This window comes from Odocoileus virginianus, chromosome 20 (genome assembly GCF_023699985.2).
Source record: "Odocoileus virginianus isolate 20LAN1187 ecotype Illinois chromosome 20, Ovbor_1.2, whole genome shotgun sequence".
NCBI lineage: Eukaryota > Metazoa > Chordata > Mammalia > Artiodactyla > Cervidae > Odocoileus > Odocoileus virginianus.
Genome location: NC_069693.1, coordinates 1,315,449 through 1,342,688, shown reverse-complemented (window position 1 = coordinate 1,342,688; position 27,240 = coordinate 1,315,449). Strand labels below are relative to the sequence as shown.

The 27,240-nt window shown below is 41.9% G+C and overlaps 1 protein-coding gene and 1 non-coding gene across 5 annotated transcripts in view; one reads left to right on the top strand and one right to left on the bottom strand.

Annotated features, from left to right (window-relative positions):
* The window catches only part of LOC110141363 (zinc finger protein 211-like), a 39,220-nt gene extending 13,128 nt beyond the window's left edge, over positions 1–26,092 (bottom strand). The window contains exons 1-3 of one of the 4 annotated variants that reach the window (XR_011481977.1): positions 25,457–26,092; positions 11,127–11,217; positions 5,108–5,436 (exon numbers count right to left, since the gene is read on the bottom strand). Coding sequence is in view for 2 of the 4 variants with exons in the window: in XM_020900268.2 (XP_020755927.2) it covers positions 5,108–5,140 (33 nt within the window). In the remaining 2 variants the exon portion in view is untranslated. The remainder of the gene's footprint in view (positions 1–5,107; positions 5,437–11,126; positions 11,218–25,456) is intronic. The other 3 variants (XM_020900268.2, XM_070450256.1, XM_070450257.1) reach the window with 3 other exon arrangements.
* On the top strand, positions 12,263–12,369 carry LOC139030132 (U6 spliceosomal RNA). Its single transcript, XR_011482439.1, has one exon. It is a non-coding gene; the product is annotated as a U6 spliceosomal RNA (small nuclear RNA).
* Positions 26,093–27,240: the final 1,148 nt, after the last annotated feature.

Below are 27,240 nucleotides of genomic sequence, written 5' to 3'. Positions count from 1 at the left end.
ATATTGCCTGGGAAATCCCAAGGACAAAGCAGCCTTGTGGTCTACAGTGGATTGCCAGGAGTCATTATGGGAGGTCCCGCCCGTGACGAGGTCATGAAGAAAATACCGGGCAGGCAAGGCCATCCGGGACCCCATCTGTGACGAGGTCACGAGGGAAAAAACCTGACAGGCAAGGCCGTCTAGGATAAGGGACCCTCCAGGTTGGCCTCGGCCTCTACCCCACCCTGTATCCTCCCCCCTTTTTCTGCTGTTGTTCTTGTTTGCCCTGTTGCAGGTTCTTGTGTTGCCTGCTGAGAGTTCTCCTGCTCCTCTTTCATTCAATGAGAACCAACTTAAAACCCTAATTAATAAATCTCCTGGACGCTGCTGCCCTATGAAGGGGCCAGGGATGAAGGAAGTGCTTCAATTCAAACATTTTGCTGGCATTCTGGCTTGTTTGATAAATGTGTGATCTCACTGCACAAAATGCTCTTGATTGTTCTAAACATCCTAAGCACAGTACACTAATAAAAGAAACTTTTAAGCATAGGTCCCTCTGCAGCGTGAGAAAAGCCCCACAAATATTATAGCCACATATGTGCCTAATAGAAAATAGCTTAGATAGAGATTAGCAGGCGACTTCTTGCAGGTAGTTAACTTTTAGACTAAGAGCCTGTTTTGTGCCATATCTGCTGTTTTTGCAGTCCTTCGCATTTCTGTTTTGTTAAAAATGTAATCCTATCTAGTTCCCATAGAGATGACGCCTATTAGAAAGAAAATAGATTAATTATAAGAAAAACAGGGTCGGCTACTGAAGTTGCTGAAGTCACACCAGGTGCAAGCCATAAAATGTTAGCAGGCCTGAAGGTCAAATGATAAGAAAGACTCTTGTGAATGAAAAAGTATGTGGGCGACATCCTGTTTCTGTTGAAGGTCAAGTTGCTGTAATGTTTTGAGATGACCTGTGTGTAAACAATATGCACTTCCCCCAAAAAGATGTTGTTAAGGGTATAAAGGGGCAGTGCAAAAATAAACTTCAGACTTAGCCCCAGAGCTTTGTCTCACTCTCTCTCTCTCATTTGCTGATGCCGTTCATCCTGAGGGTTCCCCTGGATCCTGCTGGGGCTAGACCCCTGCAGTGGATGGGGTCGCAATGAGTCAGACACAACTGAGCATGCATGCACTGATGTCCCCTACTATCAGAGCCCTTTTCTTTCCTACTACCCTTATTTGAACATTTGCAGTCTCAATCTTTGGCTTATTAAGGATTAAAACTCACTGGTACTTTCCATGTGAGTTCCCATGGTCTTTCCTCTGTGCCTGAGTTCTACCTTCCTCTTATTACAAAGAGACTAGTAGTTTGTGCTAATAATCTCACTTTAACTTAATTACCTCTTTAAAAATCCTACCTCCAAATACAGTCCCATTCTGAGGTCCTGGGAGTTAACACTTCAACTTAAAAATTTCAGGGGATGTAATTCTGCCCATTACATGGGCACAAATGTCCCCATTCACCTCTAAACTCATGTAGCAGTGTGAGTGAAATACACCATGCTCCATGAAAGGTCACCACGAAGTTCTTATGAGTCAAGAAAATGTTGAACAAGAGCAGCTCCAATCTCAGGGTCCCTTTGCCCCAATTACTCCTGGACCTCTCTGCATTCACCACAGTCCACTATTCCCTTGGGAGTCTTGGCCACTTCTTAGACTGTCCCCTCCTCCTACAAATGCCACCTCCTCCAACCATGTGCCCCAGAAAGAGATACAAAATTAACACTCACCTTGTTCTTTCTGACCTGAGCATAACATTACCAAGGACAAGAATTCCCTTTCCTAAATGTGACACTGAGCTCCTTCCACCCAGTGGTTACCACCTATGTGGGTCTAATGCTGAACTGTGTCAGATTTCTACATTTTTATAACCTCCAACTCACTGGATACCTCCATTCTACATTTTCTGAAACATGTCAAGCTCTTAAACATGGCCCAAAACAAAACTGGTCTCCTCACTGGAAATTGTTCCCACTCCCTCCAATGACTGCTCCAGTCCTGTGAATGGAGACCCCCATGTTCAGCTGTAAAGACAAAAACCTTACAACTCATCTGTGAGGAGGCCTTACAAATCATCTGTGAGGAGGCCTTACAAATAAATAGCTGAGAAAAGAAGCAAAGGGCAAAGGAGAAAGGAAAGATTTACCCTACTGAATGCAGAACTCCAGAGAAACAGCAAGGAGAGATAAGAAAACCTTCAAAGAAACAGAGGAAAACAATAGAATGGGGAAGACTATAGAGATCTCTTCAAGAAAATTAGAGACACCAAGGGAACATTTCATGCAAAGATGGGCTCAATAAAGGACAGAAACAGTATGTATCAAACAGAAGCAGAAGAGATTAAGAAGAGGTGGCAAGAATACACAGAAGAACTATACAAGAAAGATCTTAATGACCCAGATAACCATGATGGTGTGATCATTCACCTAGAGCCAGACATCCCGGAATGCGAAGTCAAGTGGAAGCATTAAGGGAAGCATCACTATGAACAAAGTTAGTGGAGGTGATGAAATTCCAGCTGGGCTGTTTCAAATCCTAAAGATGATGCTGTGAAAGCGCTGTACTCAATATGTCAGCAAATTTGTTTGGAAAACTCAGCAGTGGCCACAGGACTGAAAAAGGTCGGTTTTCATTCCAATACCAAAGAAAAGAACATTCAAATACGTACAATTGTATGTGAACTGAGAGCTTCCAGATGTACAAGTTGGGTTTAGAAAAGGCAGGGGAACCAGAGATCATATTGCCAACATTCGTTGGATCATTAAAAAAACAAGGGAATTAAAAAAAAAATCTACTTCTGCTTCATGGACTATGCTAACGCCTTTGTGTGGATCACAACAAACTGGAAAATTCTTTAAGAGATGGGAATACCAGACCACCTTACCTGCCTCCTGAGAAATCTGTATGCAGATCAAGAAGCAACAGTTAGATCCGGACATGGAACAATGGACTGGTTCAAAACTGGCAAAGGGGGACTTCTCTGGTAGTCCAGAGGTTAAGAATCTGCCTTACAATGCAAACGATGCAGGTTTGACCCCTGGTCAGGGAACTAAGGCCCCATATGCCGACATGCCTTGGAGCAACTAAGCCTGAGCCCATGTGCTCCAGAGCCCATGCACTACAACAGCAAAGATCCCATGTGCCCCAACTAAGGCCAGATGCAGCCAAATGAACTTTTAAAAAAACAAACAAACAAGAAAAACTGGGAAGGAGTCAAGGCTGTATATTGTCACCCTGCTTATTTAACTTATATGCAGAGTACATCATGCAAAATGCTGGGCTGGATGAAGCACAACCTGGAATCAAGCTTGCTGGGAGAAATATCAATAACCTTAGATATGCAGATGATACCACCCTTATGGCAGAAAGCAAAGAGAAACTGAAGAGCCCCTTGATGAAAGTGAAAGAGGAGAGTGAAAAAGCTGGCTTAAAACTCAACATTCAAGAAACAAAGATCATAGCATCTGGTCCTATCACTTTATGGCGAATAGATTGAGAAACAATGGAAACAGAGATTTTGTTTTCTTGGGCTTCAAAATCAATGCAGACAGTGACTGCAGGCATGAAATCAAAAGATGCTTGCTTGCTCCTTGGAAGAAAAGCTATGACAAACCTGGGCAGTGTATGCAAGAGGAGAGACATCACTTTGCCTGCCAACAGACAGAACTAAAGCTATGGTTTTTCCAGTAGTCATTTGAGAATTGGACCATAAAGAAGGCTGAGTGCCAAATAATTGATGTTTTCAAACTTTGGTGTTGAAGACTTGAGAGTCCCTTGGACTGCAAGGAGATCAAACCAGTCCACCCTAAAGGAAATCAGTCCTGAATATTAAATGGAAGGACTGATGCTGAAGCTCCAACACTTTGGCCTTTTCTGTGAAAAGTCAACTCATTAAAAAAGACCCTGAGGCTGGGAAAGGCAACAGGAGAAGGGGGTGACAGATGAGATGGTTGGACAGCACCACTGACTCCATGGACATGAGTTTGAGCAAGCTCCAGGAGACAGTGAAGGACAGGGAAGCCTGGTATGCTGCAGTCACAGGGTTGCAAAGAGTCGGATGTGATTCAGCAAGTGAACAAAGATAAAACAACTCCACCTCCACAATTGTGTCTTACACACATCTCACCTGAACTAGTGTAGCAGCCTCCTCTCACCCTCCCACCTAAGATGGAACATGCTGGGCAGGGTAACGTAAGGTCACCTGCATCTTATGATCCAAACCTTCCCTTGTTCCGACCACCTCCAAAATCAACACCCATATTCCAGGTCTGAGTCCTACCTCCCTGCTCTGTTCTTATCAGAAGGAGACTGACATTTCCCTGAATACTGCCAGGCTGGCCTCACCTTCAAGCATCTTGGACATGCTGGTAGATGTGCCCGTGACCACTTCAGTTTACTGATCGCTGGGACTGGGAACACTTCTGTATAGTAACCTCCAGCCTCATCCTGATGTTTCTCCAGGGCCCTGACACCACATGGATAGGGTTGCAATCAGTGAGCCCTGGGAACCCTACCCTTACTGTGAAGATTCCAAAAGTGCTTCAGCTGTTGTGGGAACGACAAGGTAGAGGAAGTGGAGCCAGGCAACCAGGGTGGAGCTTAATGGGTTCGGCTCTGCTCACCCTGGAGCAGAGAGCCCTCCGGCTGCCTAAACCCTGGGAGATTCAGTCCTCAGCCATAGGACTCAGTCTCCCTGTGCTTCAACCCTCTGAAGCTCATTTTTCATCTAAAGAACCTCCTGGGAAACTTCATGTTTCTCCTTCATTGAAATTCTCCAATGGTTCCCAGGGTTTTCAGAATGAAGAAATAACCCCTGAGCCTGCCAATCCAGGTGCCATTTCATTAATTCACTATTCCCTAAAGAAACAGGTTTCCTGAATGCTCCCAGCTCAGTCCAACCTCTAAGCCGCTATACTTGCAGCTCGCTCTGACCATCACCCTCTCCCACACACCATCACTGTCTGTCAGACACAGGGCCCCACCTATGACTGCCTCACCATCCTGGATCCCAGGGCTGCAGGCATGTGAGCAGGTGCCCCACACTCTGGGCTTTAGTGTCTGGTGGGGTGAGGGTTACCTGATGCGGGTCCCTCAGTGCCGCCGCCGCCATCGGACTCTGAGAGTGGAGCAGCCTAGTGCTTCAGATCTGTCTCTGTGAAGCAGGTGCAATGATTTTTCTTGCTCACGTCTCCTTCTCAGTCTGGGTCACCTTGGAACCGACCCAGTGTTCTGGAACCTCTGAATGGGAAACAGATCGCCACTAGGAGGATGCTGGAAGTCCTGTCCCAACACGACGGCACACACAGAAATGCCCCTCTCCTGGACCTTCATTGGTTCCACGCTGATGTGCCTTTGCTGGCTCAAGGTCCTCTGGGTACTGTGGTTCTCACAGCAGTGAATAAAACACTGAATTAAATAGTAAATAAAACAGTGAATTAAAGCAGTGAATTAAAACTCCTCCACCTGTATGTACAAACTCTGCCTGTAGTGCAGGAGATACAGAAGATGTGAGCTCGATCCTTACGTTGGGAAGATCCCCTGGAGAAGGAGATGGCTTTCTTGCCTGGGAAATCCCACGGAGAGAGGAGCTTGGTGGGCTACAGTCTATGAGGTCACCAATGAGTCAGACACAACTTAGTGAGTAAACAACAACAGTATTTTAGCTCCTTACTCAATTTTTTTAATTAAATTTTTATTCTTGCTTGTGTTAGGTCTTTGTTGCTGTGTGTGGGCTTTCCCTGGTGCAGAGAGTGGGGACTACTCTCTAGTTGCTCTCCATGGGTTTCTCATTGCAGTGGCTTCTCTAGTTGCTGTACATGGGCTTAGTGGCTCCAACAGCGTGTGGGATCTTCCTGAAGCAGAGACGCAACTCACATCCCATGCACTGGCAGGTGGATTCTTACCCACTGTGCCACCAGGGAAGTCCTCTCTGTCTTTTCAATAAGTGGTAATGCTGTCTCAGTGATTCAACTTCACTTCAAGAAACAAGAAGAAATATCTCAAAACAGTCGAACCTCACACCTAAAGCAACTAGAGAAAGAACAATCCCCCTCAAGTTAGTATAAAAAAAGAAATCATAGGGGCTTCCCAGGTGGCTCAGTGGTAAAGAATCTGCCTGCCAATTCAAGAGACATGGGAAGACCCCCCCCCCCATGCTGCAGAGCAACAAAGCCTGTGTTCCACAACTGCTGAGCCTGTATGCTCAGGAGCCTGCAAGCCACAGCTACTGAAGTCTGCATGCCTAGAGCTCACACTCCACAACAGAAGAAACCACAGCAATGAGAAGCCCACGCACTGCAACTAGAGAGTAGGCCCTGCTTGCCACAACTAGAGAAAAAGTTTGTGCAGCAACGAAGACCCACTACAGCCAAAAATTTTTAAAAATTAAAAAAAAAAAAAAGAAATCATAAAGACCAAAGCAGAAATATGTGAAATAGCAACAGCATATATGTGAAGAAAACAACAGCAAAGATCAATAAAACTAAAGGTTGATTGTCTGAAAAGATAAAACAAAATCAATAAACCTTTAGCCAGATTTACCAAAAAAAAAGGGGGGGGGGAGGAGAGGACTCAAATCAAATCAATAAAATCTGACATGAAAAAAGAGAAATTAAAACTGACACTGTAGAAATACAAAGGATCATAAAAACTACTGCAAGCAACTCTATGAGGATAAAATGGACAGCATGAAGAAATGGACAAATTCTTGGAAAAGTATAACTTTCCAAGACTGAACCAGGAAGAATTAGAGAATATAAGCAGATCAAACTGTATGTAATTAAATAGAAGGTATAATTAAAAATCTTCCAACAAACAAAGTCCAGGATCAGGCGGCTTCGCAGGTAAATTCTATCAAACTTAACAAAAATTGCAGAGAGGGGAATATGCCCAAACTTGTCCTATGAAAGCAATCACCCTGATACCAAAACCAGACAAGAATACCACATATAAAAAATTATAGACAATATCACTGATGAACATAAATGCAAAAATCTTCAACAAAATACTAGCAAACAGAATCCAACAAGACATTAAAAGGATCATACACCTTGACTGAGTGCGATTTATCCCAGGGATGCAAGGAAAAACTGAGATGCAACTAAAGAAGATACACAAATCAATCAATGTATACACTATATTAATAAATTAAAAATCAGATGATCATCTCAGTAGATGCAGAAAAATATTCCAACAAAATTCAATACCCAGTCATGGTTTAAAAAAAACAACAACAACCTTTCCAGAAAATGGGCACAGAAGGAATCTACCTCAACATAATAAAGGCTGTATAAAGCAAACCCACAGCAAACATCATTTTCAATGGCGAAAAGCTGAAAGCACTTCTGCTAAGAAAAGGAACAAGGTAATGACGTCCACTCTCACCACTACTATTCAGCATAGATTTGCAAGTCCTAGATACAGCACTCAAAAAAGAAAAATAAAACAAATACTAATTGGAAAAGAGGAAGTAAAAGTGTCACTATTTGTAAACGATGTACTAGACAAAGAAAATCCTAAAGATGAAACCAGAAAACTACTAGAGCTAATCAATGAATCTTAAAGTTGCAGGATACAAAATCAATGCACAGAAAGTTCTTGCATTCCTATGCACTAACAACAAAAGAGCAGAAAGAGAAATTAAGGAAATAATCTCATTTACCATAGGAAGAAAAAGAATAAAATACCTAGGAATAAACACACCTAAGGAGGTAAAAGACCTGTACTCAGAAATCTATAAAATACTGACGAAAGAAATCAAAGATGACACAAAGAGATGGAGAGATACATCAAGTTCTTGGATGGGAAGAGTCAATATGGTGAAAATGACTAAAGTACACAAAGCAATCCACAGATTCAATGCAATCCCTATCACATGACCATCAGCATTTTCCACAAAATTAGAACAAAAAATTTTACAGTTTGTATGGAAAGCAAAAAGACTTCCAAGAGTTAAAGCAAACTAGAAAGAAAAATGGAGTTGTAAGAATCAGGCTCCCTGCCCTCAGACTATACTGCAAAGTTATAGTAACCAAGACAGTATGGCACTGGAACAAAAACAGAAATACAGATCAATGGTACAGGAAAGAAAGCCCAGTGATAAATACACACATCTATGGGTCACTTAGTCTATGACAAGGGAGGCAAGAACATATACTGGAGAAAAGAGAAGTCTCTTCTATAAGTAGGAGTGGGAAAACTGGACAGAATGAAATTAAAACACTACCTTAAAAAAAAACAAGAAAAACCACCTAACACAATACTCAAAAATAAACTTAAAATGGATTAAAGACCTAAAATGTAATACCAGCTTCTAAAAGACTCTTAGAGGAAAACTTAGGGAAAACACTCTTTGACATAAGACCTTTTTTGAAGCACCTCACACACAGTAATGAAAATAAAAACAAAAATAAATAAATGGGACCTAATTAAACTTACAAGCTTTTGCACAGTAAAGGAAACCACAAACAAGAAAAGATATCCCTCAGAATAGGAGAAAATACTTGCAAACAAAGCAGCAAAGGACTAGTCTCCAAAATACACAAATAGGGACTTCCCTGATGGTTCAGTGGTTAAGAATCTGCCTTGCAATGGAGGGGACGTGGGTTCAATCCTCAGTTGGGGAACTAAGACCCCACATGCTGCAGAGCAACTAAGCCAAGTCAGTACCACAACCACTAAGCCCACGTACCACAACTAGACATGTGTGCCACATCAAAAGATCCAGCATGATGCAATGAAGATCCCATGTGCTGCAACTAGGACCCAACATGAAGAAACAAAACAAACCAAAATATATAAACAGCTCCTGCAGCTCAATATCAAAAGTCAAACAAATGGGCAGAAGAACTAAATAGACATTTCTTGAAAGAAGACATACAGATGGATAAGAGGCACATGAAAAAATACTCTAAATCACTAATCATTAGTGAAATGAAAATCAAAACTACAATGAGGTATCACCTCACATCAATCACAATGGCCACCATCAAGAAATCCTCAAACAGTAAGTGCTGGAGAGAATGTGAAGAAAAGGAAACCTTCTTGCACTGTTAGTGGGAGTGTAAATTGATACAGTCACTACAGAGAACAGTATGGAGGTTCCTTGAAAAACTAAAAATAGAACTACCACTATGACCCAGCAATCCTGGGCATATATGCTGAAAAAGAACTTAATTCAAAAAGATACATACATACATACATATCGTTCACTGAAGCACTATTTACAATATCCCGGACATGGAAACAACCTATAGATGTCCATCAACAGATGAACTGGATAAACGTGTTGTGTTTACACATGCAATGGAGTACTTACTTAGCCATAAAAAGGAATAAAACTGGATCATCTGTAGAGAAGTAGATGGACCTACAGTCGGTCATACTGAGTGAAGTCAGAAAGACAATTATCATAAGTATGTGGAATCTAGAAAAATGGTACAGGTAAACCTACTGCCAGGGTACAAATAGAGATGCAGTCACAGAGAATGGACGAATGGACATGAGCGGAGGGGAAGGGGAGAGATAGGATGAATTGGGAGATTAAATTTGACATAAATACACTACATGTGTAAAACAGAGAGCTAGTGGGAACCTGTGGCACACCACAGAGAGCGCAGCTCGGTGCACCATGATGGCTTGGGGGGGTGGGGAGGATGTATGTATTCGTATGGCTGATTCACTTTCTTATACAGCAGAAAACATCATGACACTGTACAGCGATCACCCTCCAATTACCAAAAAAAAAAGATAATGTAGTAGATTCAGGCCTCTTTCCTTAATGATTAGAAAACTGGGGTTATTAAAAAAAAATTCAAAGTGGCATTGGATTTCAACCATCAAACTCCCCAAATCTGAAAAAGTTGTATGTTACTTAACTTCAGAGCAACATCTCTGAATAACTATTTCAGTTCAGTTCAGTTCAGTCGCTCAGTCGTGTCCGACTCTTTGCGACCCCATGAGCTGCAACACACCAGGCCTCTCTGTCCATCACCAACTCCCGGAGTTCACCCAAACACATGTCCATCGAGTCGGTGATGCCATCCAACCATCTCATCCTCTGGTCGTCCCCTTCTCCTCCTGCCCTCAATCTTTCCCAGCATCAGGGTCTTTTCAATGAGCCAGCTCTTCGAATCAAGTGGCCAAAGTACTGGAGTTTCAGTTTCAACATCAGTCCTTCCAATGAACACCCAGGACTGATCTCCTTTAGGAGGAATAATTATTTACACAACAGTTTTTGCTAGGGAACGTTGACCAAAACCACCTGCCTTGGCCAGGTCTGCTTTCCTGAGTTGTCTCACAAGAGGAAGTCTCGAAAAGAACAGGTACTGCAGGACAAAACTAACCCGAAAACTAACCAGGAGAATTAGGGAAGGGCAAAAGAGGGAGGAGATGACCAACCCTTCAAAGACCTTCTCACTGGAACCCACCTCAGAGGAGAGATGCTTGTGCCACCAGGAAGACCCCTGAGTCAGGCAATGGGCCAGGCGAGATGACTGGCCAGAGCCATACCAGGCGCTAACGCCATCACCAGAACACCTGAGACTGTGAGCCATGTGGTAGGGCAGTCCCCTTGGGTTCCCTTGCCCTCCTGCTCTCAGCCAGGGCGCCCCTTCCCAATAAAGTCTCCTGCACATGTGTCTCCTCACACAATTCATTTCTGAGTGTTAGACAAGAGGCCACTCTTAGGCCATGGAAGGGGTCTCCCTTCCTGAAACAGATTCTTTTGTAGCCTACAACTACTGAGTCACTTCAACTGTTTTTCAATAGTGAATGTAAAATTCCCAACAGATTAACTGGCATAGTTCACAAGATTATAAACATAAAAGGAAAGTTTATTAAATACATGACTGAATATCCTAGAGGGAACTTTCTGAGCCCAGATGCCATATTTGGAAAAAGATGTTCTCCCTACCCAGCAGACAAATCAGAACATAGAGACACAGCTGTCACTGATAATCAGCACAAAGTGACAAAATGTTGAGAAAAATAAAGACACAAGAAAAGTTTTCATTGGCCAGTGGCTTGGGTTTACAATCAGAGTCATCCAAAGGACAAAGATAGAAGTGAATAAGTAAAAAAAAGCCAAACATGCTTACCAGGATTAGGATGGTACATGTGGCTCTGACTTCATAGGCAGGTCCAGAAGAATGTTTACTGCTGAGAATGTATTGGACTTACTGCTTGTACCTGTGAAGAACAAAGACAATGGAGGCATTAGCCCAGACAACAAGGTCCAAACACACTACATCAATATCACAGACACTGACAATACTTCCTCTCAGTCTATCTGGAAAGTCCCAGGAAGATATGCATACATACCCACACCCCATATTTCTGTTTCTGCTCCTCACCACGCTAACAGGAACATCAATCTATACCAAGAGTTTCAGGATCCAGTCTAGGAAACAGCTTAAGTCAGAGTACTCAGTGGATGGAGCTAAGACTTTGATCCCAAAGAGGTATGCAGACAAGCTTAATGGCCTAAAAACTACTCAGGAGGCAAGTCATGCTGGGAGAAAGTCCCATATTCTTTCCATGTTTACATCCAGTTTCATTCAATCCAAAAGCTACAACCAGATGATCCCTTTAGAGAAAAGACCAACTTGTTAGCAAAGACCAAGTGATCCAAAGATGTCTCATCTCAAGCCCAAATTGGAATTACAAAGTTATAAAGAGTGAGGAATTTCCAAGGATCCCAACTCAGTCTGAGTGAAGATAATAGCCAAATTAAAGTTAGTAGAAACTACTCCATCAATTTAGAAAGTATGTTAGAGACTGATTTTATTTGAATCAGGAATCCGGTGACAAAGAAAGATAGTGGGTAATTCTAATATGAGAAAATTAACTTGGTCACATAACAAATCATTTTAATTTAATAATAAGAGCAATCTTTTGTAATAACAAAGCTATGTGGTATAGACTGTTTTATAGTAACAAAGAATAATCAACCTGGTATCTATCACTGAGAGACTAAATAAATCATGCTGCATCCTCATAATGAACATTAGGTAGTTGTGGACATGATCAATAAATTTTCTCTACTGCTGAGCCTTCAGATCATAATCTTACATTCTAGAAAAAGTAAGAATACCATATTCAGAATATCTTAAGATAAAAATCTTAATAAGAATATCTAATACATATTCTTACCTACTCTTACAAGTAAGAATATCATATTCAGAATATCAACAGGAAGAATATGTACATTCTTACTATATATTTAAGAATATCAGTGCTCACTTCGGCAGCACATGTACTAAAATTGGAACAATACAGAGAAGATTAGCAAGGTCCCTGCGCAAGGATGACATGCAAATTCGTGAAGCGTTCCATATTTTTTTGAATCAGTTCTAATGAGATGGATGAAACTGGAGCCCATTATACAGAGTGAAGTAAGCCAGAAAGATAAAGACCAATACAGCATACTAACACATATATATGGAATTTAAAGAGGGTAACGATAACCCTATATGCAAAACAGAAAAAGAGACACAGATGTACAGAACAGACTTTAAGACTCTGTGGGAGAAGGCGAGGGTGGGATGTTCAGAGAGAACAGCATTGAAACAAGTATACTATCAAGGGTGAAACAGATCACTAGCCCAGGTTGGATGCATGAGACAGGTGCTCAGGGCTGGTGCACTGGGAAGACCCAGAGGGACGGGATGGAGAGGGAGGCGGGAGGGGGGATGGGATGGGGAACACATGTAAATCCATGGCTGATTCATGTCAATGTATGACAAAAACCACTACAATACTGTAAAGTAATTAGCCTCCAACGAATAAAAATAAATGAAAAAAAAAAACCAAAATAAAAGAATATCATATAGCAATACCACAAAGAACATTTATTAGTAAAGAGGAGAAGTGAGCATCAGAATTTAAGGCAGAAAAGGATAGGCTAATTCTACCATCCACCAAAAAAAAGATGTCCTTTTCATCATAGGGGACTGGAATGCAAAAGTAGGAAGTCAAAAGATACATGCAGTAACAGGCAAGGCTGGCCTTGGAGTACAAAATGAAGCAGGGCAAAGGCCAACTGAGTTTTGCAAAGAGAATGCACCGGTCATTGCAAACACCCTCTTCCAACAACACAAGAGAAGATTCTACACATGGACATCACCAGATGGTGAATACCAAAATCATATTGATTATATTCTTTGCAGGTGAAGATGGAGAAGCTCTATACAGTCAGCAAAAACAAGACCGGGAGCTGACTGTGGCTCAGATCATGAACTCCTTATTGCCAAATTCAGACTTAAATTGAAGAAAGTAGGGAAAACCACTAGACCATTCAGGTATGACCTAAATCAAATCCCTTATGATTATACAGTGGAAGTGACAAATAGATTCCAGGGATTAGATCTGGTAGATGGAGCATCTGAAGAACTATGGACGGAGGTTCGTGACCCTGTACAGGAGACAGTGATCAAGACCATCTCCAAGAAAAAGAAATGCAAAAAGGCAAAATGGTTGTCTGATGAGGCCTTACAAACAGCTGGGAAAAGAAGAGAAGCAAAAGGCAAAGGAGGAAAGGAAAGATACCTCAACTGAATGCAGAGTTCCGAAGAATAGCAAGGAGAGATAAGAAAGCCTTCCTCAGCAATCAATGCAAAGCAACAGAGGAAAACAACAGAATGGGAAAGACTAGAGATCTCTTCAAGAAAACCAGAGATACCAAGGGAACATTTCATGCAAAGATGGGCACAATAAAGGACAAAAATGGTATGGACCTAACAGAAGCAGAAGATATTAAGAAGAGGTGGCAAGAATAAACAGAAGAACTATACAAAAAAGATCTTCATGACCCAGATAACCTAGAGACAGACGTCCTGGAATGCGAAGTCAAGTAGGCCTTAGGCAGCATCAGTACGAACAAAGCTAGTGGAAGAGATGGAATTCCAGTTGAGCTATTTCAAATCTTAGATGATACTGTGAAAGTGTCGAACTCAATATGCCAGCAAATTTAGAAAATTCAGCAGTGGCCACAAGACTGTAAAAGGTCAGTTTTCATTCCAATCCCAAAGAAAGTTAATGCCAAAGAATGTTCAAACTACTGAACAACTGCACTCAGCTCACACAATACAAAGTAATGCTCAAATTCTCCAAGCCAGGCTTCAACGGTACATGGAATGAGAACTTCCAGATGTTCAAGATGGATTTAGAAAAGGTAGAGGAACCAGAGATCAAATTGCCAACATCTGTTGGATCATAGAAAAAACAAGAGTTCCGAAAAACATCTACCTCTGCTTTATTGACTACGCCAAAGCCTCTGACCATGTTGTGCAAATGCAGTCTGGTTGATAATCAGGACTCCCCTGACTACAAAGCTGCTAACCCCTGGGAAAAGATAAACACCAGCCTTTGGTTATACAAGAAGGCCTGGACAAGAAGAACCATTCTTCCGAATTGGTTCCATTGCTGCTTTGTCCCTGAAATCAATATATTGCAAGTAAAGAACTGCCTTTTACAGTTCTTGTAAGGCCCATTACATACAGCACTCTATGGAAAGATTATCAGTGCTACAGATAGATGAGGATTCTGATCAAGAAATCACCACAAAAGTCAGGAAGGATTATACTTAAGTTGCTCTTGTTATATAAAAAGCTGTGAAAGCCATAAAGTCTGAAACAATAAATTCCTACTGGAGAAAAATGTGTCCAGATGACTTCACAGGATTTAAAACAAAGGCAGTCAAGAAAATCTTGAAAGAGACTGTAGGTATGGGGGCCGGGGGAGGGGGGCAGGTGGGAAGGTGAAGGGTTTCAAGACATGGATCTTGAAGAAATTCAAGAGCTAACTGACACCATACCAGAGGAATGAACAGTAGACAACTTGATGGAGATAAGTGCTTCTGAACTTGTGATAGATGAGGAAGATGATGTCGTTGCATCAGTGCCAGAAAACAAAATGAACTTAGACAATCCAGCGGAAGGGTTTTGATTATTCAAGACTGCTTTTGACTTCTTTTATAAGATGGGCCTTGTATGATATGGGCACTGAAACTAGGGCAAACACAAACAGTGGAAGAAGGATTGGTACCATACAGAAACATTTTTTGAGAAATGAAAAAACTTAAAAAGTCGGACAGAAACTGGCTGATCCATGTTGCTGTATGGCAGAAACAAACACAATATTGTAAAGCAATTACCCTCCAATTACCAATAAATTTAAAAAAGAAAATGAAATGAAGAAAACAGAATAATCCCTTTAGTCTTAATACCTGCTACAAAAAAAGGCAATTCAGACATTTTCAATGTTAGGAATTGCCGTATCTTTATAGATAGTTCCCATTCTTGAACTGGAATAGTCTGCGATAAAAACTAGCAACCACAACATAAGCAAAATAACTACTTAAATAGGATATCATGATAAAAGGTTTTCTGAATAAATGATCACACAAAGGAATACATCTCTATTAGCCAATGCAGCCATGAATAAAAATGTTAATGAGGCAAAACTGGTCATGATGACAATAAAACAATATCAAACTAAAAAGTTCTTATTAGGCTTAATTCATTTTAACATATTTCAACAAAAGCTCTCAAGTCCACTGCAGCAAATCTTATTAACTAAACCAGGAAGCTATTACCCGGGTTTACTCCTATGCTTTAATTGTACATGCTCACCCTTAAATTAAGGATAGCCACGAATAAAACATGAAAATCAGGAAAAACTCTTATAACCAACCATTCATTAGTGCATAAGCCAGGCTACCACGGACCAATCATATTGCTGCTTCATTATTAACACATGAATCATTATACCTGTAAATATGAATTTTTTCACATCTTATTTTAAAATTAAGGTAGAGTTGACTTACAGCATTATGTAAGTTTCAGGTGTACAACATAGATACCGACACTTTTTAAAGTTTACACTTGATTTACAGTTATAACATACTGACTATACTCTTTGTGTACAATATATGCTTGTAGCTTATTTTACACCTAGTAGTTTGTACCTCGAAGTATGCTACTTCTATCATACCCCTTCTCCTCGCTAGTAACCGCTAGTTTGTTCTCTATATTGTGAATCTAGTTCTTTTTGTTATCTTCACCAATTTGTTTTCTTTGTTTAGATTCCATATAAAAGTGATATCATACAGTATTTGTCTTTCTCTTTGAATTGTTTCACTATGCATAATATCCTCCAAGTCCACCCACATTGCATATGGAAAATTTTCATACTTTTGATGGCTGCATAGTATTCTATTCCATTAAATATATGCACACAGTATATATAATACATAAATAGAAGATATATGCATTTATAGACAGATATCCCACATCTTTATTCATTCATCTGTTGATCATCATAGGTTCCTCCCATATTTTTCTTGGCTATTGTAAATAATGCTGCTATGAACATTGGGGTGCATGTATCTTTTCAAATCAGTGGTTTTTTTTTTTTTTTAAATAAATACCCAGGGCTGGAAATGCTGAATCCTATGGTAGTTCTAGTTTTAGTTCTTTTAAGGAATCTCCATATTCCTATTCACAGTGGATGCAGCAATTTACATTCCTGCTAATAGTGTAGGAGGGCTTTCTCTCTTTTTTCACATCCTTGTTATTTGTGGTATTTTTGATGACAACCATCTTACAGCTGTGAAGTGATATCACTGTGGTTTTGATTTGCGTTTCTCTTTATTTTGGGGGCTCCAAAATCACTGCAGTTGGTGATTGCAGCCATGAAATTAAAAGACGCTTACTCCTTGGAAGGAAAGTTATGACCAACCTAGATAGCATATTAAAAAGCAGAGACATTACTTTGCCAACAAAGGTCCATCTAGTCAAGGCTATGGTTTTTCCAGTGGTCATGTATGGATGTGAGAGTTGGACTGTGAAGAAAGCTGAGCACTGAAAATTGATGCTTTTGAACTGTGGTGGTGAATACTCTTGAGAGTCCCTTGAACTTCAAGGAGATCCAACCAGTCCATCCTAAAGGATCAGTCCTGGGTGTTCATTGGAAGGACTAATGGTGAAGCTGAAACTCCAATACTTTGGCCACCTCATGCGAAGAGCTGACTCACTGGAAAAGACCCTGATGATGGGAGGTATTGAGGGCAGGAGGAGAAGGGGACGACAGAGGATGAGATGGCTGGATGGCATCACCGACTCGATGGGCATGAGTTTAAGTAAACCCTGGGAGTTGGTGATGGACAGGGAGGCCTGGCGTGCTTCGATTCATGGGGTCCAAAAGAGTTGGACACGACTGAGCAACTGAACTAAATGATTAACAATGTTGAGCCTCTTTTCACGTGCCTGGTGGTCATGCATAAATATGGTACAATACTGTAAATGTATTTTCATTTCCTTCTGATTTTCTCAAGAGCATTTTCTTTTCTCTACCTATAAGTATAAAATACATATAAAATAGAATATATATGCTGGTCAACAGTAGACTATTAGTAATTACGTTTGGGGGAGTCAAAAGTTATACACAAACTTGTGATTGTGTAGGGGGTTGGCACCCATAACCCCTGCAGTTTAAGGGTCAACTCTATCTACAAAGTATAAATCTGTAAAACTCCTTTACATTGACTATTACTACTACTATGAAAAAAAACCCCAAAACCTCATTTTGGAGAAAGGCAAAGGACCAAATCATCACATGGGAAAGGAGAAATAAAAACCAAGATATTTTTGCATCTTTTTCTATCTGAACTTCTTCTCCAATAACTTTCTTGTTTGTAAAAAACACATTCCTAAAGGAAAACGGAGGGTAGAACCATCACCTATATTGATGGTACAGGCAAAAATCATCATTGGCAGGACTTCCCTGGTGTTCAGTGGCCAAGACTCCGTGCATGAGCCTCAGGTTTGATCCCTAGTCAAGGAACTAGATTCCACATGCCACAAGACCCAGTGAAGCCAAATAAATAAATATTAAAAAAAAAAAAAAAATCTAGAGATTTCCCTGGCAGTCCAATAGTTAAAAATATGCCTTCTTTCAAAAAAGGAAAAAGACTGCCTCCCCAAACAGGGAACCGAGGTGTGAGGAAACTAAGAACCTACATGCCACAGGGGAAGTAGCCCAAGCGCCCATCTACTGAGCCCTTGCACCACAGCTAAAGAAAGTCTGTGATGAACAGCCTACACGCTGCAACTAAGGCCTGTTACAGCCAAAATGAAATACAGAAATAACATAAATATTGAAAATAAAAGGGAATGCAGATTAGTACAGCCACTATGGAAAACAGTGTGGAGATTTCTTAAAAAGCTGGAAACAGAACTGCCATATGACCCAGCAATCCCACTTCTGGGCATACACACCAAGGAAACCAGATCTGAAAGAGACACGTGCACCCCAATGTTCATCGAAGCACTGTTTATAATAGCCAGGACATGGAAGCAACCCAGATGCCCATCAGCAGACGAATGGATGAGGAAGCTGTGGTACATATACACCATGGAATATTACTCAGCCATTAAAAAGAATTCATTTGAATCAGTTCTAATGAGATGGATGAAACTGGAGCCCATTATACAGAGCGAAGTAAGCCAGAAAGATAAAGACCATTACAGTATACTAACACATATATATGGAATTTAGAATGATGGTAACGATAACCCTATATGCAAAGCAGAAAAAGAGACTCAGATGTATAGAACAGACTTGTGGACTCTGGGAGAAGGTAAGGGTGGGATGTTTCAAGAGAACAGCATTGAAACATGTATATTATCTAGGGTGAAACAGTTCACCAGCCCAGGTTGGGTGCATGAGACAAGTGCTCGGGCCTGGTGCACTGGGAAGACCCAGAGGGATCGGGTGGAGAGGGAGGTGGGAGGGGGGACTGGGATGGGGAATACATGTAAATCCATGGCTAATTCATTTCAATGTATGAAAAAAACTACTGTAATGATGTAAAGTAATTAGCCTCCAACTAATAAAAATAAATGGAAAAAAAAAGAGTTAAAAAAAAAATAAATAAAAATAAATAAAAGTTCAGTTGTAAAAGATGACAGAGACAGTAGGATAAGAAATGCACTGGATCACTAACAGAGGAAAAACTATTTTTAGAAGGAATAAGTGTTTATAATGTTAGTTTAAAAAGAGACTGAAAGAGAGAGCAGTAATAGGTCACCAGTCATGAGATTTGATCAAGAACCAGTCCACAGACAAATTAAGACATGGGGGCATGGCCCTTAGCTGGCATTCGAGTTAAATTGATTTGTTTTAGGTTAGGAGGCAGACTGTTTTCACATGGTGAGCTCTGCTCTTTCTGTGGGTGGCAGGAGCTGAATAGCAACAGAGGAGGAAGTCACACCAGGGAACTTAATGAAGTAACAATTAAGATTTGCTGGCCCTGCTGGAAGTTTAATAAAGAGATTGAGCCAAGAACTGCAATCTGGAGAGGAAAACAACAGGAAATGGAAAAGGTTGCTGGCCCAGGGACAACACGTGCACAGGAGTTCAGCTGAACAGGGTTTTGGAAGTTTTAAATGACAGAACTGAGCTCTCTTACCTCAAAGTACTGAAATATTTACAATTACTAAGGCAGTTCAGGGGAAGATGTCCTAGATCTTCTGAACGTTCCTCAACTAAGAGAAGGTGGTAAGGCTAAAAAGGAAATCTCCATGCGGAATCTTTTTGGCCAATGGGAAACATCTTAGACATCTTAGAGCAGTGATGATCCACCCAGGACTTCACATCTCTAAAGAGCAGAGAACCTATCTGAGACCCTAGCCAGTGATTCTGAAAATTTTCTCTCTAAACCAGCATATGCTCCAGGGAGTCAATGACGAGCGCATGAAACTGTGCCTACAGTCGCTGGGGTAGGATCCAATTCCACTCACCTAATTGGTGGTTGTGGTATAAGGAGAGTTTGTTACAAATAAGAATTATGACATCTGCTGCAAACTGCTATGATACACCAAGGAGATGATAGTGCATCCACCTAAAATTGAACTGTAGTTCGTGTTCAGGAAAAATGAAATATCTCAGCCTTAACATTGTGGATGTCAAATCTAAAGACTGTAAATTTGGGAAAACTACTTCTGTTTCACAAAATGTATTCTCCTTAAAGTTGTTTAAAAAACCCACTCCTGGACATATTTACAGGAGAAAACTGTAATTTGAAAAGATACATGCCACTTAAGAAAGTTCCTTAAGTGGCCTGGTGGTTAGGATTCTGGGCTTTACTGCTCTGGGCCTGGTTCAATTCTGGAGGGAACTGAAATCCTACAAGCCAGGGAGAGAGGAAGGGAGGATGGGAAGGAGGAAGGAAGAGAAAGCATGCAAGAAAAATACATGCACCCATGCACCCCACTGTTTACTGCAGCACTATTTACAACAGCCAAGCATAGAAGCAACTTAAGTATCCATCGACAGAGGAATGGATAAAGAAAACGTGGCACATACACACAGGACACGCCACGCACACACACAGACAGACATATACATATATGTAATAGAATATTACTCAACCATAAAAGAGAATGAAATAATAGAGAGTAGCATAGTAAGTGAAGTAAGACAAATATCATATATCACTTATATACAGAATCTTAAAAAGATGATACAAATCGTTATAAAGAAACTTATTTACAAAATAGAAACAGATTCAGACTTTGAAAAGGATTATGGTTATCAAAGGGGAAAGGTGGGGGGTAGACAAATCCAGAGATTGGGATTAACATATCCACTACTATAAATAAATGGAGAACAGAATGGCAACCCATTCCGGTATTCTTGCCTGGAAAATTTCCTGGACAGAGGAGCCTGGTGGGCTACAGTCATAGGGTCACAAAGAGTCAGACACAACTGAGCACGTGCGCACACACACACACACGCTATAAATAAAACAAATAATCAACAAGGATCTACTGTATAGCACAGGAGCTCTACTCAATATTCTGTAATAACATAAGGGATAAGAATCTGAAAAATAATGGATACATGTATATGTATACCTGAGCCACTCTGCTGTACACCTGACAGTAATACAACATTTTTAATCAATCATACCTCAATTTAAAATAAAAATTTAAAGAAACCAAATCTTAAATCAGTCAACCTGGTATTTCCTGATCGGCACTAGTGAGGTAATCTGCCTGACAGTTCCCTGACTAGGCCCCTGGCACTGAGAGCTCGGAAGCTTAGCCACTTGACCACTTGGTCTAATGTCTTTTTTTCTTTTTAATATTTTTTATTTGGCTGCATCAGGTCTTAGTTGAGGTATGTGGGCTGTTCGTTGCAGCACACAGGCCTCTCTGGTTGTGGCACGTGGGCATACTTGTCCTGGGGCATGCGGAATCTTAGTTCCCTGACCAGGGATTAAAGCTGCATCCCCTGCGTTGGAAGATGGTTTCTTAAACCACTAGACCACCAGTCCTAATGTCTTTTTATTAGAGTCCTTTCATGACAATCCTATTTAAAATAATAAAAACCTCTGGCATTTGTCTTAATTTTCTATAGTATATACTGTAAAATGTACTCTAATGTACAAGTCTGCATATTTTGACAGCACATATAATCATACATACATCACTAAAATATACAGAACTTGGGAATTCCCTGGCAGTCCAGTGGTTAGGACTCAGAGCTTTCTCCGCTGTGGCCCGGGTTTAATCTGTAGTCAGGAAACTAAGACCCAAGAGCTGCTCGGTGTGCCCAGAAGGAAAAAAAGCAACAAGGGAAAAGCAGTAAGTATATACAAGGGAATTCTCATAAGGTTATCAGCTGATTTTCCAGCAGAAACTCTGCAAGGCAGAAAAGCTAAAAACCTCCAACCAAGAATACTCTACCTAGCAAGGTTCTCATTTAGCTTCAACAAAGAAGTCAGAAGCTTTACAGGCAAGCAAAAGCTATGAGAATTCAGCACCACCAAATCAGCTTTAGCACATATGCCAAAAGAACTCCTCTACAAGGAAAAGGACACAGCTAGAAACAAGAAAATTACAAATGGGAAAGATCACTGGTAAAGGCAAACATACAGTCAAGGTAGGAAATCACCCGCACACAAATATGGTATCAAAACCAGCAATTATGAGAAGTGGAGAGTACAAATGTAGGGTATTGGAAATGCATTTGACTTGAAGAAACCAGCAACTTAAAATAATATATATATATAAAACATATATTTTAATGCTATATGTATGTATATATATACATACATAAAAACCTCATGGTAGGGACTTCCCTGGCAGCCCAATGATTAAGAATCTGCCTGGCAAGGACATGGAAGCAACCTAGATGCCCATCAGCAGACGAATGGATAAGGAAGCTGTGGTACATATACACCATGGAATATTACTCAGCCATTAAAAAGAATTCATTTGAATCAGTTCTAATGAGATGGATGAAACTGGAGCCCATTATACAGAGTGAAGTAAGCCAGAAAGATAAAGACCAATAAAGTATACTAACGCATATATATGGAATTTAGAAAGATGGTAACGATAACCCTATATGAAAAACAGAAAAAGAGACACAGATGTATAGAACAGACTTCTGGACTCTGTGGGAGAAGGTGAGGGTGGGATGTTTCGAGAGAACAGCATCGAAACATGTATAGTATCTAGGGTGAAACAGATCACCAGCCCAGGCTGGATGCATGAGACAAGTGCACAACAATACTGTAAAGTAACTAGCCTCCAACTAATAAAAGAAAAAAAAAGAATCTGCCTGGCAGTGCAAGGCACTCAGGTTCAATCCCTTGGTGGGAAACTAGGATCCCACATGCTGCAGGGCAACTAAGCCTGAGAGCAGCAACTATTGAAGCCTGCATGCTCTGCAGGAGCCTGAGCGCCACAACTAGACTCTTTGAGCCATATCCAATGAGCCCGCATGACACAACAAAGATCACACGCAAACAAACAAACAAAAGCCTCATGGTAACTGCAAAGCAAACTTCCAGTTATAAAGGATGTAAGCAGTGGTCCTCCACCTTTTTGGCACCAGGGACTGGTTTCATGGAAGACAATTTTTCACAGACCAGGGGAGGATGGTTTCAGGCTGATTCCTGCACACTAGATTTATTGTGCACTTTATTTCTAATCTAATGATGCTGCAGATCTGACAAGAGGTAGCAGTCTACAGCCCACAGGTTGGGGACCCCTGAGTACAGCATAGGGAATACAGTCAATAATACTGTAGTAACTCTGTATGGTAACACACAGTAATGGAATTTTTCCCGTCATCATTTTGTACTGTATAAAAATATCTATTATATTGTACAATTGAAACTAATGTAAGTCAATGATACAAATATGTAAAAAAAAAAAAAAAAAAACCACCTAGGTTCATCTCTGAATCCTCTGTTTCACTCTCTCACTGTTAGAGAGTGAATGTTTATGTCCTCCCAGAATTCACAGTTGACACAGAACCTCCCAATTTTATGGTATTAGGAGCAGGAACCTTTGGGAGGAAATTAGATGAGGCCATGAAGGTAGGGCCCACAAAGAAGACACTGACACCCTTATAAAAGTCAGGAAGGCTTGCTCCTCTCTGTTCATCACCACCTAAGGACACAGAACATGGCTTCTAGGAACCAGGAAGCAGGCCCTCACCAGACACAGAATCTGATCATGCAGGCACCCTGATCTTGGACTTCCAGCCTCTAGAAATAAACTCCTGGTGTTTATAAGTCATCTAGTTTGTGGTATTTGGTTATAACCACCCATGCAGAAAAAGACACTTTCCTTCCCCATTGGAAAATCCAGTTAACTCATAATAAAAATATATCCAGAATCCAGCCACTTCTAAGCTACCACTCTGTTCCATAAACCCTCAAGTGGACTACTGTAGGAGCCTCCATACTAGTTTTCCTTTCTCTTCCCGCAGTCTCACAATCTGTTCTCCACTGTGCAGGCATATGGAGATTTTAAGGGCTAGGTAAGGGCTTCCCTGGTGGCTGTGTTAAAGAAACTGCCTGCCAATGCGGGAGTCACAGGTTCAATCCCTGATTCAGGAGGATTCCACATGCTGCAGAGCAACTAAGCCCAGAGGCACAACTAAACCCAGAGGCCTGTATACCCCAACTACTGAAGCCCACGTGCCCCAGAGTCCACACTCTGCCACATGCCACAAGAAGCCACTGCAATGAGAGGCATCCCCCCAAAAATAAATGAACGAATGAATGAATGGAGCTAGGCAAGGTCATTCCCCTCTTCTGATCCAAACTTCCTATCACCTCCAGAACAGATACCCAATTGCTTAGGCACCCGTTCCAGTCCTGAATTCTGTCTTCTTGTTCCTTCTTCCCACCTATTGAAAAGGAGATCTTAATGATCCCACCTCAGCTCTACCTCTAAGCACTTTCACATCCTGGTACTAGGATAACATTTCCACACCCATTTACATTAGGTGCCAGAAATGGAAACACCTCTATATAACCCTTGGTAGACTCAGGACCGGGGTTAGGTCCTTAATCCCAGGGCAGTAAATTACCTGGTGGTGCAGTGTATAAGAATCTGCCTGCCAAAGCAGTGGACACAGGTTCGATCCCTGGTCTGGGAACATTCACAAGCTGTGAGAGTAACTAAGACAATGCACCACAGCTACTGAACCCATGCTCCACAAGAGAAATCACCACAATGAAAAAGTCCATACACCTCAGCAAAGAGTAGCCCCCATTCACGGCAGCTAGAGAAATGTCTGCGCAGCAAGGAAGATCCAGCACAGCCATAAACAAATAAATAAATGTATTAAAAAGAATCCTGGGGCACCACAACACAGAGAATATATGGGTTGGGGAAGGGAACAGTAATAGTCTGGGACACACTACACATACCTATACAGGTTCCACAAACGTTTCTGCAGTCATATTTTAAGAGACAGACTACAGATGAATAAATATAATTAATGTCAGGTCTCACGGGGTTCGGGCCGCTATGAGCGCACGCCTGGCCTTTGGGTTGAATGCCTAACTTTCGTGCCTCAGTGTCTCACCTTACTAGCTCTGCGTTCTTGAACAAAGATTCAACCTCCTGATGCCCTAACGTCTTCCATCCTCCTCCTTCGGTCTGCTCATCCAAAGGCTGTTAAACAGCTTCTGGAAGACTTTTGAAAACCTAACGTAGTTTGGTTTAAAATTTCCCACAGCTCTTAGAATCCTGAGAATATATGCAGAACCCTCAGCCTGCTATTCCAGGAGTAACTCCGCCCCAAACTTTGTTCCTCGCCGGGCACAACGGAGCCCAGATTTCCCGAATCCCCAGAGCTCATTCGCAGCTCGAGGCCTTTGTACATGCCGGTTCCTCTGCCTGTATCCCTCTCCCTCATCTAATCACACCCCAGATAGTAAGACTAAACTGGAAAACTGAAATGTTAAGTTTATTCACAACCACTGTCAGAAACAAGAGCACGTGTACTAACGCCTCACCGTCCCGGACAACGGGGACTGGGCTGCAGGGAAGAGGGCACTCCGGGCGTTAGCGTCTGGTGGGGTGAGGGCGGGAAGGGCCCGAGGACAAGCGCTTACCTGAGGCGGGTCCCTCCGAGCGGCCGCAGCCATCCAGGCCTTTGGGCGGAGTGGGTCCGGGAGCGGGCCGGCAGGTCTTAAACCGGCCCTGGTGCGAATCATCTCGGGCGGTGCTGCGGCCGAACCTCAGACTCGCTTCTGTGCAGCGGCACTCCTCTTGAAGCTTTCTCGGTCCTGTCCCGTCGGCCCCGGCTCACGGCTCCAGAACTTCTGTCCGGATGAACACACCCGAACAGCCAAAATGACCGCCCGGAGGAGGACGCCAGAAGTCCCGCCCCTCGCTAGGAGACACGCACGGAAACGCCTCTGTTCTGAGCCTTCATTGGCTCAGCAAGGCTGCTTAGCAGAGCACTCTGGGTAATGTAGTTTTCACGCTTGGGATAACGCAGGCTACCCCTTTGCACCCTGACAAGTTTAGACCCGAGGGGCGCTGGGAAATGGAGTCCACCAGTCCAAGGACTTAGAAGCCTCTAGTTCGTTCTTAAAGGGGCAGATCTCAGGACTTCTGGAGGGTGTTGTGTTGCCTGAAGACATTCACCCAAGATTGGAGATGTGTTAGTTCAGTTTCTGTGAACTTCATCATGCTGCCTGAGGACACATGTATCATATCTGAAGTTCTCAGAGGATACAGAGCCAAATACACATATCATTCCTAGTCCTTCAGATACAAAATGTGTCCGCTGGTAGCAGAAGCTAATAAACATTTCATGGGAGAGAGGCAAAATAGGGCTATGGGCCTAAGAGACACAAACTACTGTTACCAAACCAAACTTGGGCCAGTCACCTGATGCACAGAAAAGCCAAGCCATTGATATTCCCTTGTGGTGAAAGGTTAAGTGCAGGGTTTACTGCAGGAACTAGCAAGAAAGGCAGCTCATGCTCAAAAGACCTGAAGTCCCCAATGACTTTCAAAGAAGGGATTTTAAAGACAGTATGAGGAAGAGGGTGGCAGGATGTGTGATCAGCCTGAGCACAATTCTCTGGTTGATGATGAGATAATGGTGATATTTTCAGAATCTTAATTATCAGTTTTCTAACTCCAATTGGTCTGGGAGGTTACATGCTGGTTGTCAGCATGCAGTTACCTTCTTCCACCTGGTGGGGGTTTTAGTAACTGCAAAATAGCTCAAGGATATAGCTCAGGATATTAGCCATAGCCCCTGAGGAGAACTATAAAGGTCCTTCATTTGTTTTATGGCTAAACTATTATCTTGTCACACTTGACTGCCTTCCTTTGTTTCTGCATCTTTGCACTTCTCTCATTTTGCTTTGTGGAATTCTGGGTAAGCCGAGGAGGATAAAATTTTTCATAAACAAGCGTCAGGACAGGAATTCCCTAGCAGTCAAAGGGTTAGGACTCCATGCTCTCATTGCTCAGGGCCTGGTTCAATCCCTGCTCAGGGAACTAAGATCCCACAAGCTGTGCAGCACACCCAGTGGGGCAGGAGGGAGTCAGGGGATATGAGGGTTGGGGATGTCTCTCCCAGGAAGGCCCCACAGGGTCCTGCTCAGTTTCACTATGTATAAGAAGATGAGAACAAGGATATGTTGTACAGCACAGGAAAATAGAGCTTCTGTTTTAAATAACTTTTTAAAGATTTATTTATTTTTGGTCATGTTGGGTCTCTGCTGCTGCGCGTGGGCTTTCTCTAGTTGAGGCGAGAAGGGGCTGCCCTTCGTTGCGGTGCTCGAGCTTCTCGTTGCTCTGGCTTCTTCTGTTGTGCAGCACGGGTTCTAAGGCACAGGGCTTAGCTGCCCTGTGGCATGTGGGGTCTTCCCAGAGC